At 39.4% G+C, this 16,655-nt stretch overlaps 1 protein-coding gene across 1 annotated transcript; it reads left to right on the forward strand.

Moving 5' to 3' along the window:
• Positions 1-7,526: 7,526 nt before the first annotated feature.
• On the forward strand, positions 7,527-12,025 carry LOC139937352 (uncharacterized). The gene has a single exon (XM_071932456.1). The coding sequence runs from the start codon at positions 7,527-7,529 to the stop codon at positions 9,276-9,278; it is 1,752 nt and encodes a 583-aa protein (XP_071788557.1). The 3' UTR covers positions 9,279-12,025.
• The last annotated feature ends 4,630 nt before the right edge of the window (positions 12,026-16,655 follow it).

A 16,655-nucleotide genomic window follows, 5' to 3' on the forward strand; every position in this document is an offset into this window, starting at 1 on the left:
ATTATTATACTCGGTCAGTTTATGCTGGGCTCACTTATTTTCCGAACGCTGTAAGCAGATGAAATGACGTCTGTAAATGGTGATGTTTTTCGTTTGAACAATGGCAGGCAGTCAACAATTATTGAAGCAGATGAGTATTTTGAAAAAGTCGTCATTAAGTTTTTATCCTCAAGTTCAGACCAGAATGCCTCCGTGATCGGCAGATTAGAGTCATGTATGGAGAAAATACGAAGAGTATACATGAACAGTCTCCACAACACAGCTAGACCGGATTGGAGTGACGAATGCTATCGATGTACCTATGTGTATCGCTTCTTTGCCATGCACAGCTACATGGTCTATCAAAGTCTGCAGCTAGGATTGGCGGACAAAGAGCATCTCACAGAAATATGGAAATACAAGCCATCTTTCCGTGTGTGCTGCATCGGTGGTGGGCCTGGATCAGACGCTCTGGGCCTGACCAAGTTTCTACGGGATACCGGACTGGTTCCAACAAACCGTTTGGAGTGCACGATATTTGATCTCCGACCTGAATGGGAGAACACTTGGCAAAAGATTAAACAGAGCAATGCCAGTGATGAGTTTCCAACGATGACGTATTTCTCAGGTGACATGACTCGTACGACAATTACAAGTCTTAACAAAGTCGAAATGGACAAAATTAGAGCGGCCGATATCGTCTCGTTTGTTAAGTTTTTCTCGACAGTCTCCGCTTTCATCAGGAGTGATTTAACTCGCGGAAATTTACTGCGTGAAATCTTCAGAGAGCTGAAGCCAGGCGCTCTGGTGTTGTACATTGACAATAGTTATGGGATAGAACACGCTGAGTTTCAAAACATTGCGAGCTCTGGAGGAGTTACAGAAGTGGAGTATATGCGGTCTTCGAGCAACTTTAGTATGCCCGTGACGAAATATGTGGCAATATTGAATTTGTATGACCAACTGGCTGGTAATAGAAAAGCCTTCAAATTCAATAAAGCGTCTGTAATGCTTCTCAGAAAACCATCCGAACATGGCCTATCAATATCTGCATCTCACTCTGACATTCACCCTAAAGTTGATATCCCTTTACCAGAAGCGGAGTCTATTCCTTCAACCAGCACACTTCCCATGGTCACAGCAGACGAAGTGGAGTATATTCCTTCAACAAACACACTTTCCATGGCCACAACAGTCGCAGTGGAGTCTATTCCTTCAAGCAGCACACTTTCCATGGCCACAACAGACGAAGTGGAGTCTATTCCTTCAACCAACATACTTTCCATGGCCACAGCAGACGAAGTGGAGTCTATTCCTTCAACCAACACACTTTCCATGGCCACAGCAGACGAAGTGGAGTCTATTCCTTCAACCAACACACTTTCCATGGCCACAGCAGACGAAGTGGAGTCTATTCCTTCAACCAACACACTTTCCATGGCCACAGCAGACGAAGTGGAGTCTATTCCTTCAACCAACACACTTTCCATGGCCACAGCAGACGAAGTGGAGTCTATTCCTTCAACCAACACACTTTCCATGGCCACAGCAGACGAAGTGGAGTCTATTCCTTCAACCAACACACTTTCCATGGCCACAGCAGACGAAGTGGAGTCTATTCCTTCAACCAACACACTTTCCATGGCCACAGCAGACGAAGTGGAGTCTATTCCTTCAACCAACACACTTTCCATGGCCACAGCAGACGAAGTGGAGTCTATTCTTTCAACAAACCCACTTCCCATGGATACGACAGTCGAAGGGGAGCCCTTTCCTGGAAGCACAAATACACTGACCACGATGGACGGCACATCAGATGCCCAAGACGGAGATCAAGGGACCACGCCTCTGAAACTTAGATGCAGAATCAAATCATCTTGTCGATATACTCCTTATTAGTGACGTTCTTCATTGACAGGTTGTACAAATATGTACTAAATGTATTTCGTCGCCCATACTGACTTCGAATTCTAAGGTTGGGGGATGCCGGTGTCCCATGTAATTCTGTCCGCCGGAGATTCGGTCACCACAGTGAGAAATGAACACGGGCCAAGGAGGAGGATTCAAAAGAGGGCGCTATCAGAAGAAGTTTGTACATAGTTTGCTATTATAGGGGGGGGGGGGGGGGGGGGGGAGGACACACCAAATCTCCGGGGGGCAGAATCTCCTGCCACACGGTCCGCGCAAACATTTTCTGACGTTAGGCGGTGGGACTGAAAATAAAAGGACTCGCACGGGATTTGGACTTGAGTCAAGTCTAATAGCGAACGGGAGAAGTCGGAGCCATGATTTAATTTCAACACCAGGGCCCAATGTCATAAAACCTGTAAGCACAATAACTTGCTTAGCACAAAAATATTGCTTAAATAGAGAAAAATGACATGAATTCACATCGCTGTGACTCAGCGGCCATCACCGGGAGGGCACACCAGGTCCACCCGTAAGTTACAATCCGATGTCATCCCCTACAACTGCGCGATGTGTCGTGGCAACCAATCAAACACATCTATCGTAGTATAGGTTCGAATCCCGCACGCGTTCATAACACTTAATATTGTGTGCCCGGAAGAAAGACGTAACAATGACCGGCAAAAGGTCGAAGGAACTACTGTCACCACTTGATTTCAATTATAGACTGGGGGTGAGCGTTTGGTATTTTTTTTACCTTTGGTACGTGTACATGGAATTTAAATGTCGCATGAGAATGCGATTAAATTATCTTGAGAGTAATTTTAGCAACAAGTACAACACTCGTGCCCTACACTCGTCGGCTTCAAACTTTCAATTTGCACAATGCATGAAAACGTTTTCAAAAAAAGCATATTAAAAGTCTCAGGGCACACATTGTCTCCCTTCAATCGAGTGTGTTTTTTATGTCATTTTTTTTTTTTGCAAATAATATGAGCCAAAAATATTCACATAATAGTTATTTATGCATAATGTTGTGATACACACCAAGTTAGAATACTGGTCTTTGACAATTTAGTATTAACCTTAACTGGGACTTATAGGACGAGTCCCATAACACAGCCTTGCATTTTAACATGTAAACCTTAAAGGAACACGTTGCCTTGGATCGGCCGAGTTGGTCTTTGAAAAGCGTTTGTAACAGTTTTTTTATAAAATGCATATGGGTAGAAAGATGTTGTAAAAGTAGAATACAATGATCCACACAAACATGCCTCGAAATTGCGTGGTTTTCCTTTTACCTCGTCGACTAACACGTCGGCCATTTATGGGGGTCAAAATTTTGACTCCCATAAATGGCCGACCATGTTAGTTCGCACAGTAGAAGGAAAACCACGCAATTTCGAGGCAAACTTGTGTGGATCATTGTATTCTACTTTTAAAACATCTTTCCAACCATATGCATTTTATAAAAAACGGTTACAAACGCTTTTGTTTTGACCAACTCGTCCGATCCAAGGCAACGTGTTCCTTTAAGATTAATCCTTAGTTAGGACTCGAGATATGATTAAACCTAGCGTTTGAAGTCGGCTGCAATTCCTTTCAAATCATCTTTATTTATCTGAGAAACATTTTAATTTTTTTAGGCTAGTTGAATCAAAGAGAAAGATGTTGTGTATTTTGTATGTGCGGGTATTAGCCAGACGTGTTTTGACCCTTGACATTCGTATAGTCTTGTTATAATGCTGTTAACACTATACGGTGCTCTCTTTGTGAAAAATAAATTAGTAGCTAGTCTTGGTCCACAACGTAAACGTGATAAACCGACAGAGGCGCATTTTGGGTTGACGTGAAGCTGGAAATTGTCGTGTTTTGTGTCGTACAAAAAGTACCGAAAATCTTTAATAGGGCTATAAATATTTTAAGGCAGAGTTTGTATTTGCAAGGAAGATTTTCTGCTCACGCAATTTCGAATTTTTATTTAACATTTTTTTAAACAGTAGGGCTAAATGCAAATAGGAAACTTCCGCATTCTTCTCACGGGTTTCCACGTCGTATAAAGGGAGCGATTCATTTACGGCTTTAGTCTACTTCTGATTTTGAATTCTAAAATTTATAGAATTGTATAATACTCAGGGGTCGATTTCACAAACTTAGGACAAGTCATACTCATTAGGAGTTAAACTTAATAACAAAGGCTAATCCTAGTTAGGACGAGTAACTCGAGACAATACGAGTCTAACTCTTTGTGAAATCCACCCCAGAGAAACATTGTATTTTTAGGCTAGTTGAATTGGGTGTTGTGTATTTGTATCCGTACAGCGCCAGCCAGACATGTTTTAAAGGCAGTGGACACTATCGGTAATAATACTCAAAAAAATTATTAGCATAGAACCTTACTTGGTATGGAGTAATGGGGAGAGGTTGATAGTATAAAACATTGTGAGAAACAGCTCCCTCTGAAGTGACGTAGTTTTCGAGAAAGAAGTAATTTTCCACGAATTTGATTTCGAGACCTCAAGTTTAGAATTTGAGGTCCCGAAATCAAGCATCAGAAAGCACACAACTTCGTGTGACAAGGGTGTTTTTTCTTTCATTATTATCTCACAAATTCGACGACCGATTGAGCTCAAATTTTCATAGGTTTGTTATTTTATGCATATGTTGAGATACACCAACTGTGAAGACTAGTCTTTGACAATTACCAATATAGTGTCCACTGTCTTTAACTCTTGGCCTTTTACTGTAGTTAATATGTCATAATGCTGTTCACATCATACGTTTTTTTTTTGTGACTAACATATTTAGTAGCAAGAGATTAAAGGAAACATTGCATTGGATCGGGCGATTTGGTCTATGAAAAGCGTTTGAAACTGTTTTTTTTATAATGAAATGCATGGTTTGAAAGATATTTTAAAAGTAGAATATAATGACCCATACGAAAATGCCTCGAAATTGCGTGGTTTTGTGTTATACATTGTAAACAAACACGGCACTCCAATTTTATGGAGTCAATGTTTGACTCCACCGTAAAATGGCCGACCGTGTTAAAATTGTGCCCCATTAATCCGATCAATATATCGTATAAAATGTCGTCGTATGGATTTCGCTGTAGAATGTAGAATGTAGGTTTTTATACATGGAAGATCAACTTTTGATAAGCATTGTTGAATAAAATAATATAATAATACACCAAGTGGGAAGACTGGTCTTTGAATGTTTACCAAAAGGTGTAAAGATCGTATATTAAGTTAATGAATAATTTCTCCCTTACTGTCAAAAGCTATTTCTCTGTAGTTTTTGATATTTAGCAATTTGCATTGTTATACCTCGGTAACAAACGGTGAAGTTTGATTGGTCGAGAACCAATCATGTGACGCGCAACAAAAACGCATGTTACATGGCTCGACGTGCCGGGTAGCATGAAAAGTGATGTACACCGGTGTACATCACCTTGATCGTTCCCAGCGTTGGTCGATTTCCAGCGCTGTGTACGAAACAACCACGGGTTCGAGGGAATTTTTTCTTGTTCTTCTGATTATTAAACAATGAATAGACCGACGTAATAATGTTTGAAGATGACAACATAACTTCGAGAAGAGGAATAACAATTCAACAAAACAATTGACAGATGGCATGGCGTAAACACACGTGTGTGGATGGTTGCATAGTATACAAATATTGACTGCTTCGAGTGCTTTGGTTAAAACTATGACTCCCGAGGTGATCCCCGGAGCGTTCTATTTTCCCTAGGCGAAGCCGAGGGAAAATAGAACGCTACGGGGATCACCGAGGGAGTCATAGTTTTTATCCATTGCACGAGTAAAAGCAGTCAATATTTGTTTTATAACACCCCAAACATTTCTAAATACTGTACAGTACTATTATTATTAAGTTACAGACCTGAATTCTACAATCCACGGACGACGCGTATACAGATTGCAAACACCTTTACTTACTGTGCGGCATGTAGTGTCGTGCCATGCAATCCGAAATGGTTACAGACTATTAATTTATCATCCTCGTACACGCCACGGACGTTTGGGTACTGCACGCCGTGTGCTAGTCTTCGGACTAGCAAAACTAAGACATGTCATGTGACGCGCTCTAAACCAATGAGCAGGCAGAATACTTGCAAGGGGTGTTATAATACCTAGTACCCACTTCTTTTATTCAGTACAGTCTCTGTTTGTGCAGCATAGGTACCAGCCTATTCGCTGATGCACGTTGGCAGCATGGTATGCATCCAATACTACGTGTACTCCGTCGCGGCGGAGTCACGTGAATGTTGGCATATATTTTTTTTTAGGGTTGACACATATTTTTGGACGAAATGTTGACACTTATTTTTAGGTGTCGCACGATGGGTTGGGTGTCGCACGATGGGTTGGCACATATTTGTCAACAAGTAGTAAAATACTAGTTTGGACCATGTTGACACGTACTTTTCTATAGTTAAATAACCAGAAGTATTTTTTGTTTTTAATGTTGACATGTAGTTTCAAAAAATGTTGACAAATATTTTTTTACAAACTGTTGACAGGTATTTAAAAAAAATTATATATATTTTTGGCGGGTTGAAGGACATTTTGTAACAATGTTGATCCATATTTGTTGCGGGTTGAAGGATATTTTGTAACAATGTTAATATATATTTTATGCGGGTTGAATGATACTTTGTAATAATGTTGATCATTATTTTATGTGGGTAGAAGGATATTTTGTAACAATGTGGATATATATTTTATGTGGGTAGAAGGATATTTTGTAACAATGTTGATATATATTTTTTTGCGGGTTGAAGGATATCCATAGCTTGATTTCTGGTCACGGGATTCCCCATCCGCACGCAATCATAATGATAATAATAATAATAACAAATTCTTATATAGCGCATTTCACAATAACCGTAACAATGCGCTTTACATTAGTGCCCTGGTCAAAGGGCCAATAACACCCCTTTTTAATGTTTTTCAGCTCCCTTGGGAGTATACAACCTGGGCAACAGTTTATATCGCTCCATAGGCTTTTTCATTCACAATATTCCCCTATTCCCTCGCAGGTACCCTTTTATACCCCTGGGTGAAGAGAAGCAATTATAGTAAAATATCTTGCTCAAGGACACAGAGTGTCACGACCGGGATTCGAACCCACACTCCGGTGAATTAGCATCAGAACTTGAATTCGATGCTCTTAACCACTCGGCCATGACCAGCTATGTTCCATGTAGTTTTGAATAAGGGAATTTATTGAGTGGAGTGCACGTTTTAAGAAATTCAGCACTTCAATGTTACAGTTCCTCGATTGTAATGCGAAAATGAGTGAGTAGATGCCGTGTTTGTGCAAAGGTCAAGTGTGTGTCAAAATAACTGTAGTGCACATAATATCTCTTGAATGAGGTGTTTCCGCAACATTGGTCATGTTTACCATGCAGCGACTATTATTGTTTGATTTCTGGGCACGGGATTCCCGCTCCGCACGCAATCGTAGCTTACTCGTCACAACAAACATCTCATCAATCACTATGAACGACAGAGGGCGGACTTTGCTCCTTTGATTCTTGATACCCATCGTGCTTTTCGCAGTTTCAGAATTTGGAAGCGTATTGATGAAATAAAGTAGTTGAGGCAGCAGTGAAAATGACGTCTCCGAACTCAACTGAAGTCGCACAATATTTTAACAATATTGTTAGTGAGTTTTTAGCCTCAATTTCCACTATTGATGCAAAAGTGCTTGCGAGTGCCGAGAGTTGTTTCCAAAGCATATCCTACACCTACAGGAAAGGGCTGCGCAGACTTGGGCGTAAAGTAGACTGGAGGGATAACTGCTACCGTGGCGTTTACGTGCATCGCTTCTTCGCTTTGCACAGCTACCTTGTGTATCAAAGTTTGCACTCGGCATTGGCAGATAAGAAATATCTCACAGAAGCATGGAACAACGAGCCGTGTTTCCGTGTGTGTTGCATCGGTGGAGGGCCTGGATCAGACGCTCTGGGCCTGACCAAGTTTCTACGGGACACCGGACTGGTTCCAACAAACCGTTTGGAGTGCACAATATTAGATTATTATCAGCAATGGGAGGACACTTGGAAAAAGATAACAGAGAGCAATGCCAATGTTGAGTTTCCACCGATGACATATTTCTCGCGTGACATGACCCGCGGTTCGGCCGACCTGAGCATACTGGATAAGATAAGATCAGCAGACATCGTTTCCTTCGTCAAGTTTTTCTCTACTGTGGCTGCCGCCATCTTGGCCGATGCAACTCGCGGAAACTTACTCAGAGAAGTTTTCCGAGAGCTAAAACCAGGCGCTCTTGTGTTTTACATTGACAATATATTTGGCGATGAGCACGGAGAGTTTAAGAAGATCGCTTACTCCGGCGGAGTCACGGATGTGCTTTTCGAAAAAATATTTTTTCCGATTTCTCTGCCAGTTACAGAGCGTTCAGTTAGCAGTAAGTCATTCGACGCTGCTATCCAAGTTGCCCCCTTACTAAGCTGTTCGGTGACCGTCATGCTTCTGCGTAAACCTCCCATGGACAACGGACAGAATATACCATCAGAAGCTGAGCCTATCCACACTGAAGCAGAGAACGCACTGGAAGCTGAGCTTATCCACACTGAAGCAGATAACGCAGCTGAGCCTATCCACATTGAAACAGATAACGCACTAGAAGCTGAGCCTATCCATACTGAAGCTGACGAAGCACTACTAGAAGCTGAGCCTATCCACACTGAAGCAGATAACGCACTAGAAGCTGAGCCTATCCACACTGAAGCTGACGAAGCACTACTAGAAGCTGAGCCTATCCACACTGAAGCAGATAACGCACTAGAAGCTGAGCCTATCCACACTGAAGCTGACGAAGCACTACTAGAAGATGAGCCTATCCACACTGAAGCAGATAACGCACTAGAAGCTGAGCCTATCCACACTGAAGCAGATAACGCACTAGAAGCTGAGCCTATCCACACTGAAGCAGATAACGCACTAGAAGCTGAGCCTATCCATACTGAAGCTGATAACGCACTAGAAGCTGAGCCTATCCATAATGAAGCTGACGAAGCACTACTAGAAGCTGAGCCTATCCACACTGAAGCAGATAACGCACTAGAAGCTGAGCCTATCCACATTGAAACAGATAACGCACTAGAAGCTGAGCCTATCCACACTGAAGCTGACGAAGCGCTACTAGAAGCTGAGCCTATCCACACTGAAGCTGATGACGCACTGCCAGAAGCGGAGTCTATTCTATCAATGACCACTGCTCCCATTGTGGCACCAGGCGACATCAAATCAGACGTCCAGCCCCAAGACACAGATCAAGTGTCAATGCCTCTAAAACTTAGATCCAAAGTCAATCCATCTGGGCGCTTTACTCCTTATTGATGAAGTCACTGAGATAAAAAAGGTAAGAAACAAAGTGTTTCTGCATCATTTCGAAATTCGTTTTAAAATTATAGAGATAGCCGTGTTTTACCGTTTATATACCTATTTTTTTTTCTTCATAAAAATGTTCATCCATGCTAATATTTAGGCCGTATCCGGTTTGCCAATGTTGCATGATTCAACGCGTATAATCAGCGCAAAGGATTATGGGTGAAATCCGAGTCCATGCTTATAAACTAACATGGAGCGCTGTATTTTGAATCAATACAGTTCACAGCCATAACAAGTGGCCTCTTTCGAAAATACGGCTTCGGCTTTGGATTCGGCTTCAGGCTCCGTCCTTTCGTCTGAAGCCCTGAGCGCGTACGCACAGCACGCGAAACAGTTTCAAAACAACCGCGGGTCAAGCTAGCCTGAGCCGAGTTCAAAGCCAAAGCCGTGGTTACGAAAAGGGCATAATGTGAACTATACTTTTTCCCAAGATGCATTGTAGTATATTTTTAAGATGGCGTTTGAGCACTTATGGCTATCGGAGGATAGCTATGGCTCACGACTGTTGCTAAGGTACTTAAACGCATGACGAGATGCATCCATAGCCAGTAGCCGTAATAGCCACCAATACGATCAAGGCCTAAGACTAAAACCATAAAAAACTGTAAAGTCATTATTTTGTTTATATTCTCCTGACGAATGCTTCTTAAACTTTGTATATTTGGGTATGTGTCTGTATAAAGCTTGCTCGACCTGCCATGTGCACTGTTTGTTGACAACATTGTCTCTTTTAGACTTTATAAAACTTTCTTGTATTTTAAACTTTTGCGGGCATTTTTGTTTTTTAATACCTTGTGTATTATGTCTCAAGAAACATTTTGACTTTTTCGAGTTCCACGCTTCAAAACTTGAATGAAGCAAACTGGATCTGCCTATGTATGTAACGTTTGGTAATAACTGTGAAAATAATGGGAACAACAGGTTACTTGATAGTAAAGTACAGCAGCTTTGGATAGTAACTTGCAGTTTGAGAAATGTTTCTCTTTGAAGTACTGCGGTTACGGAGAAAAAGCTATTTCTTCAGGCCTTTCCCCAAATCCGAGAAGCGTTACTGACAGTGACGGTTCTCATTCCAATGGGAAACTTTTGGGACGCTTGGTGGCAGCAGACTTACCAGGTAAAAATCCATTGTTCTCGATAATGTACGCATGTTTGGAACTACGTAAACAATGGAAATTTACCTGGTAAGTCTGCTGCCACCTAGTGTTCAAAAGTCTCCCATTGCAGAGTATTCTTCAGATCTTGCGTTGACATTATATTCCCGCACCAGATTGTCAGCAATATCTCAAAACGAGATGCAAAATCTTTTCACCTTCTGAAAATGTTCACCATTCAGTTTTATGGTTTTATATCTACAACTGCTATAACATTAGTGAAACGAACAGTGGGTTCCAGTTATCAAACGTATATACACTTGCTTTAAAGGCAGTGGACACTATTGGTAACTACTCAAAATAATTATTAGCAAAAAAACTTTCTTCGTGACGAGTAATGGGGAGAGGTTGATGGTATAAAATATTGTGAGAAACGGCTCCCTCTGAAGTGCCATAGTTTTCGAGAAAGAAGTAATTTTCCACGAATTTGATTTCAAGACCTCAGATTTAGAACTTGAGGTCTCGAAATCAACCATCTAAATGCACACAACTTCGTGTGACAAGGTTTTTTTTCTTTCATTATTATCTCGATAACCGATTGAGCTCAAATTTTCACAGGTTTGTTATTTTATGCATATGTTGAGATACACCAACTGTGAAGGCTAGTCTTTGACAGTTACCAATAGTGTCCAGTGTCTTTAAAAGGGCTAAAGAAGATACAATCTTTGTTTTCAATTAAAATGAGTACAACAAAGGCATATTTGCTGTAATAATTATAATTGAAAATAATCAAGTAATGTTTGAGGATCAATAAATCTTTCGACGAACTGTGTTTTAAACACGACGTTTCGATCAGTATGCTTTGACCATCTAAGAGAAAACAAACAATATGCGTGAGATTTATATTTTTGCTGTGCAAACCGTGAAGAGTGACCAAAATTCCTTATTTGAATTCACTGTGCGATTATGATGTATATAAATTTTCTATCTATCTATTAGGCCTACTCAATCACTTTGTGCACGAAGCACTCCTCTGAATTGTTTGCATTGAACATAATCAAAAATGCCAAGCCGTTTTCTTGTTAAGCTTATATTTTCAAAAATATTCAATTATTTTACCTTTCTAAATTATTTGATTAATTTAATCTATTTTATTTGAAAGTTTTTATTAATTTTGTTTATATAGGTTTGAGGCATTGCATGGTGAGGTGGTTTGCGGTAACACCATTATGTTTATATACTTGCCAGGTAGAGCGGTAGGCTATAGCCATACATGTTTTGACACTTGACCTTTACATTGTAGTTATGCTATACTGATGTTTGTGCTCTTTTTGTGAATAATATTAGGAGCAGGAGATTAAAGAAACACGTTGCCTTGGATCGGTCGAGTTGGTCTATACAAAGCATTTGTAACCCTTTTTTATTAAATGCATATGGTTGGAAAGATGTTTTAAAGTAGAATTCAATGATCCACACAAGTTTGCCTCGAAATTGCGTGGTTTTCCTTTTACTGTGCGAACTAACACGGTCGGCCATTTATGGGAGTCAAGGCCGACGAGGTAAAAGGAAAACCGTACAATTTCGAGGCATGTTTGTGTGGATCATTGTATTCTACTTTTACAACGTCTTTCTACCCATATGCATTTTATAAAAAACGGTTACAAATGCTTTTCAAAGACCAACTCGCCCGATCCAAGGCAACGTGTTCCTTTAAAGGAACACGTTGCCTTGGATCGGCCGAGTTGGTCTACGAAAAGCGTTTGAAACTGTTTGCTATGAAATGCAAGGTTAGAAAGATGTTTTTTAACTGTCGTGCGTTTCCCTGAAAACGGGATTTCCCAGCTCTTCACCTGTGTGATTGTGGCAATGCATCCAATGAACCTAGACTCCAGCTCAAGTAAATTTTGGTTTGTGTTCTTTTTGAAGGTGACATTATTATTATTATTATTATTATTATTATTATTATGAGCTTGCAAGCGTTGCAGGAAATGCTGGATGGGCTTGTGCTGTGTGTGTTTTTTTACTTTTAGTTACAACTCCATGGTTACATCGGGGTATAAACACAGGGGCTTGGACACTCTGATGGCTCCACTATTACCGATTCACAATCTGTTATTTACGTATTCGAATCCATTATTACGGATTCACAATCCGTTATGGAGTATTGGATTATGAATCTGTTTAGTGATCACGAATTCGTTATTTACCACTTTGAATGACGTATAACGGATTGTGAACACCACTATTACTGATTCACAATCTGTTAAATACGTATTCGAATCCATTATTACGGATTCACAATCCGTTATGGAGTAGTGGATTATGAATCTGTTCAGTGATCACGAAGTCGTTATTTACCACTTTGAATCCGTATAACGGATTGTGAACACGTTATAACGGGTTGTAGATCTGCAATAAGGGTATGGAATCCGGAAGTAACGGATTGTACTAAACAAAAAATTGTTGGCTTTTGTAGATTTAGATCTGAAATTTTTAAATGATAAAGATTGCCGTGTTAATCTGTTATAATCTGATGTGGTAGTACTTTAACAAAATGGTTCCCAAAGGGTGTGGCAATATACTTGTAGCCCTATGCGCATGATTTTTAATATCAAATCATTCATAAAAATCAATCACCATTAATAATTTAGAATGAATAAGACCGAGCCATTTGATGTAGTCATTATAATTGAAATAATCAAGAATATTAATGAGACAATTTATAATTAATATATCCCTCGACGAGCTGTGTTTTTAACAAATCGACGTTTCCATCAGTATGCTCTGTCATTTTTCAAGACATTTAAAAAAAAAAGTGCCTTTATATTCAGTACATTCCTAAGTTGAATTCAGTGCGCAATAATTGTCTATATTATTATCTAGCAAACACTGGGCCCACTCGACCAACCTGCGCATGCATGAAGAACTCCTCGCACTGTTTGCATAGAACATAAAACAAAAATGCCAAGCCTTTTTTAAGCTTATATTTTCAAGATGTTTAGTTTATATTCTCGTGTTAAACTTTTTTTATTAATTGAGTGTATTTAATTTGATATTTTTTATTAACTTGATTTATATTATAAATTGTATTTGTTTTAATCTAGTTTTGAGGTAATTTAGTTGTCAGTAGTTGTAGTCTCTTTCAGATATTCTATTTAATCTGGTGTTTTAATTATTTAGACAATAAAATAGCAAAGGCCACACAGGGAAGGGCAAATGACAATCCAAAGCAGTAATGACTTAAAATTAAAACAAATTTACATCCCGAGACGTTATCTACGGAACCCCAAAAGAGCCAGATAAAAACAAAATAAATAAAAGGTAAACAAATATTACAATTATTTCGTTCCCTCGAAATTATTTCCAGGGAAGAAAATATTATTCCGAGGGAAACTTCGGGGAATGAAATAAAATTTTGAGGGGACAAAACATTGTTGACAATTTCCTTTTAACTTTTCCATTTTGTTTAGTTTGTCTCTTTATATGCTCCGTAGTTTTCAAGGCCTAAGGCCTAATTCTATGTTCTTGTTCCCAAAACCTGATAGTCAATAAATCTGATAAGTCGAACGCATTTTGTGCACGCAGTAATGCAATTGTCTCCTTCTATTGATTTATAAACAATGATAAACATTATTTTTGTCAGACTTCGTCTCACATCATTAAAGGGACACGTTACCTGGTCAAACGACCTGGTCAAACGGGGCACCTGCCGAAACAGTCCACCAGATCAAACCTTCGCAAGTTATCTTATCGCTATACTCCTTACTAGCTTTTGTTTATGGCCACAAAACAATTTTCATTTTTGTTTTACATATACACCGATGTGTGTTAGCACTGTACTTTCCCGAGTTCTGTGGAAAAAAAATCACATGCATATTACATAGGTGGAATTCGCACCCACGACCCTTTGCCATTCTAAAGAAGTGTCATAAAATAACAAGACAACCGAGATTGCCCGGTAGCTAGAGGCAGTTCGAATCCTAAATACAATGCCCGTTATTTCTTTACACAGAACTCGGGACGGAACAGTGCTAAGACACATCGGTGTATATGGGTAAAACCAAAATGGATATTCTTTATCCCCGAAACTTAACATCTATATAAAGTAGGTAAGAGCCATGAAACAATTTTATTCAGTTGGCAAACAGCTCAAAATATTGACTTACCGGTGTATTGGATTTATAGCCTCTAGTTATCAATGTTTTGACGTAAAGAAGCCCTCTAGTGACTGAGTTGTTTGCGTCTCAAGCAATAAGAACAAAGTTAAAAAAAAAACATCTTATCACTCTGAAGATTTCCATCATTAGATCAAAATGAATCATGAAAACCTTCATGCTTGATGGACCTAATGCATTGAAGTCATCGCGCCGCTATATTAGAGGTAATGGTGATGAGTAATAATCTTAATTATTGATGGACATCAATGATTCCAATGGAAAACTCCAAGTGTCTGTAAATACGCGCGTCACACATAGCATCAGCCAATAAGCTTTCTTCTGTTGACATCTAGCTAACTCTTAGTAACTCGTCCTAACTCAAGATAAGACAAGTCCTAACTCTTTGTGAAATCCACCCCTGGAGAACTGGACATGAACCGTGACATTGAGTACAACTAACATTTTTTGCTGAAATGAGTCCTCCAGGGGGTCCCTTTTAAGAATCTGATGCATGCCCAGCTGGCAGGGTTGAGCATTTTTTGTTATTGCAAAAAATCACTTTTCCCATATGTTTGTGTACAAACGTTCATCAATGTGTTTTATATGATAACGACCGAACTCTTCACATGTTTTCTCGACAAGGAATACTTTCAGGTGTGTACTAACATGATATTACATGTAGATATTATTTCCGAAGTGGTTAATAATATTACTTATTTACTTTTACCTCACTTTGGTGAAATTACGTACTCAATAGGTTATTATGTTTCTGATCTGACCTTTGACCTGGTGCAACATTTCTCAACATTTCTATATATTTATAGCAAACGCTCATCAGAATCTCCTCTGACCATGGTATCCCTTACTTCATCTCATCGGTGAGGAACAGTCACAGTTGAAGGGGGATTTTAAATAAGCAATGAATATGGCATGACATTTTTGCCAGTATCATGTGAAAAATAAGCCAGCTATTTTCGTGCTTAAGCAAATTTGCTTAAGCAGCTCTATGAAATTGGCCCCAGGTCTTAGGGGTCGTAAGAGAGTAGGCCTTACACAAACTCGGTGGGAGGAAAAGGCATAATAATTTATTTCATTTCATAAAAATTGGTGATGATAAGATTTTTTATCACGAAGGATATGGACACTGTATGCTCTTAAACTTGTGAGTTTATTTAATTAACTATTTATTTTGATTGCGCATCCCAGCACAATTAGTGTAAATAACAGGATGGATATGAACCGAGAAGAAATGTTCAGTTTTAGATGTGTGAGGAAAACCCCAAGGGGGAAACCCCAAGCAATCGGGTAAGGGCGGAAAATTAAAATAACACGAGTAGCCATTTTCACACTACAGAGCCATTTCCCGGAAAGTACCCCCCCCAAAAAAACAAAAAACAAAAAAAACAAAACAACAACAACAAAAACTTCCGGGAGTTTTTAACCCCACCGCCACCCAAGCAACCGTTCTCACAATCCCAATTTGGTAACCACCGGGAGTACTGTTTCCCGTGAATATGCACGGTCTTCTCGCGAAAAAACCCCAACGTTTTACCCCGGGTTTTACTCCCTTCATCCTTTACCCCTGAGCAGGGTTAATTGTTTCCCGAGAATATCTTATTTCCCGGGGAATTCCCGGGAGTTTTTTTTTGTAGTGTGAAAATATCGACCAAAAGTTCCCGGGAATTAAATTTCCCAGGAAATACCTATGGTGTGAAAAGGGCTTAAGACTCCTGTCTAAAGTGGGATTCGAAATTGATAAACAAGCATAAAAATAGATTGCTAAACCATCTCAATACTATTTTAGTATATTCTTCATATTAGTTTTAATCATAAACATAATGAACACAGCACTATTATAGCGTGTTAACACATTATGATTACAACATATACATTATTATATTCAGACCAAAGTTGAAGAAAATGTACTATTGTCTTGAATCAAATCTGGGTTTACAGTTTGTTTAAAATATTTACAATGTTGTAAACGGTACCCCTAAAAGATTGATTGAAAAATCCAATGAGAGTACGGTTAGAATCAAGTTCAGTCTTTGTGATAGTTTCAATAATTTATTTTC

This window comes from Asterias amurensis, chromosome 5 (genome assembly GCF_032118995.1).
Source record: "Asterias amurensis chromosome 5, ASM3211899v1".
NCBI lineage: Eukaryota > Metazoa > Echinodermata > Asteroidea > Forcipulatida > Asteriidae > Asterias > Asterias amurensis.

Excerpts from the sequence above, each read along its gene's own strand:
- LOC139937352 (XM_071932456.1), top strand. The coding sequence starts at position 7,527 with ATGACGTCTCCGAACTCAACTGAAGTCGCACAATATTTTAACAATATT.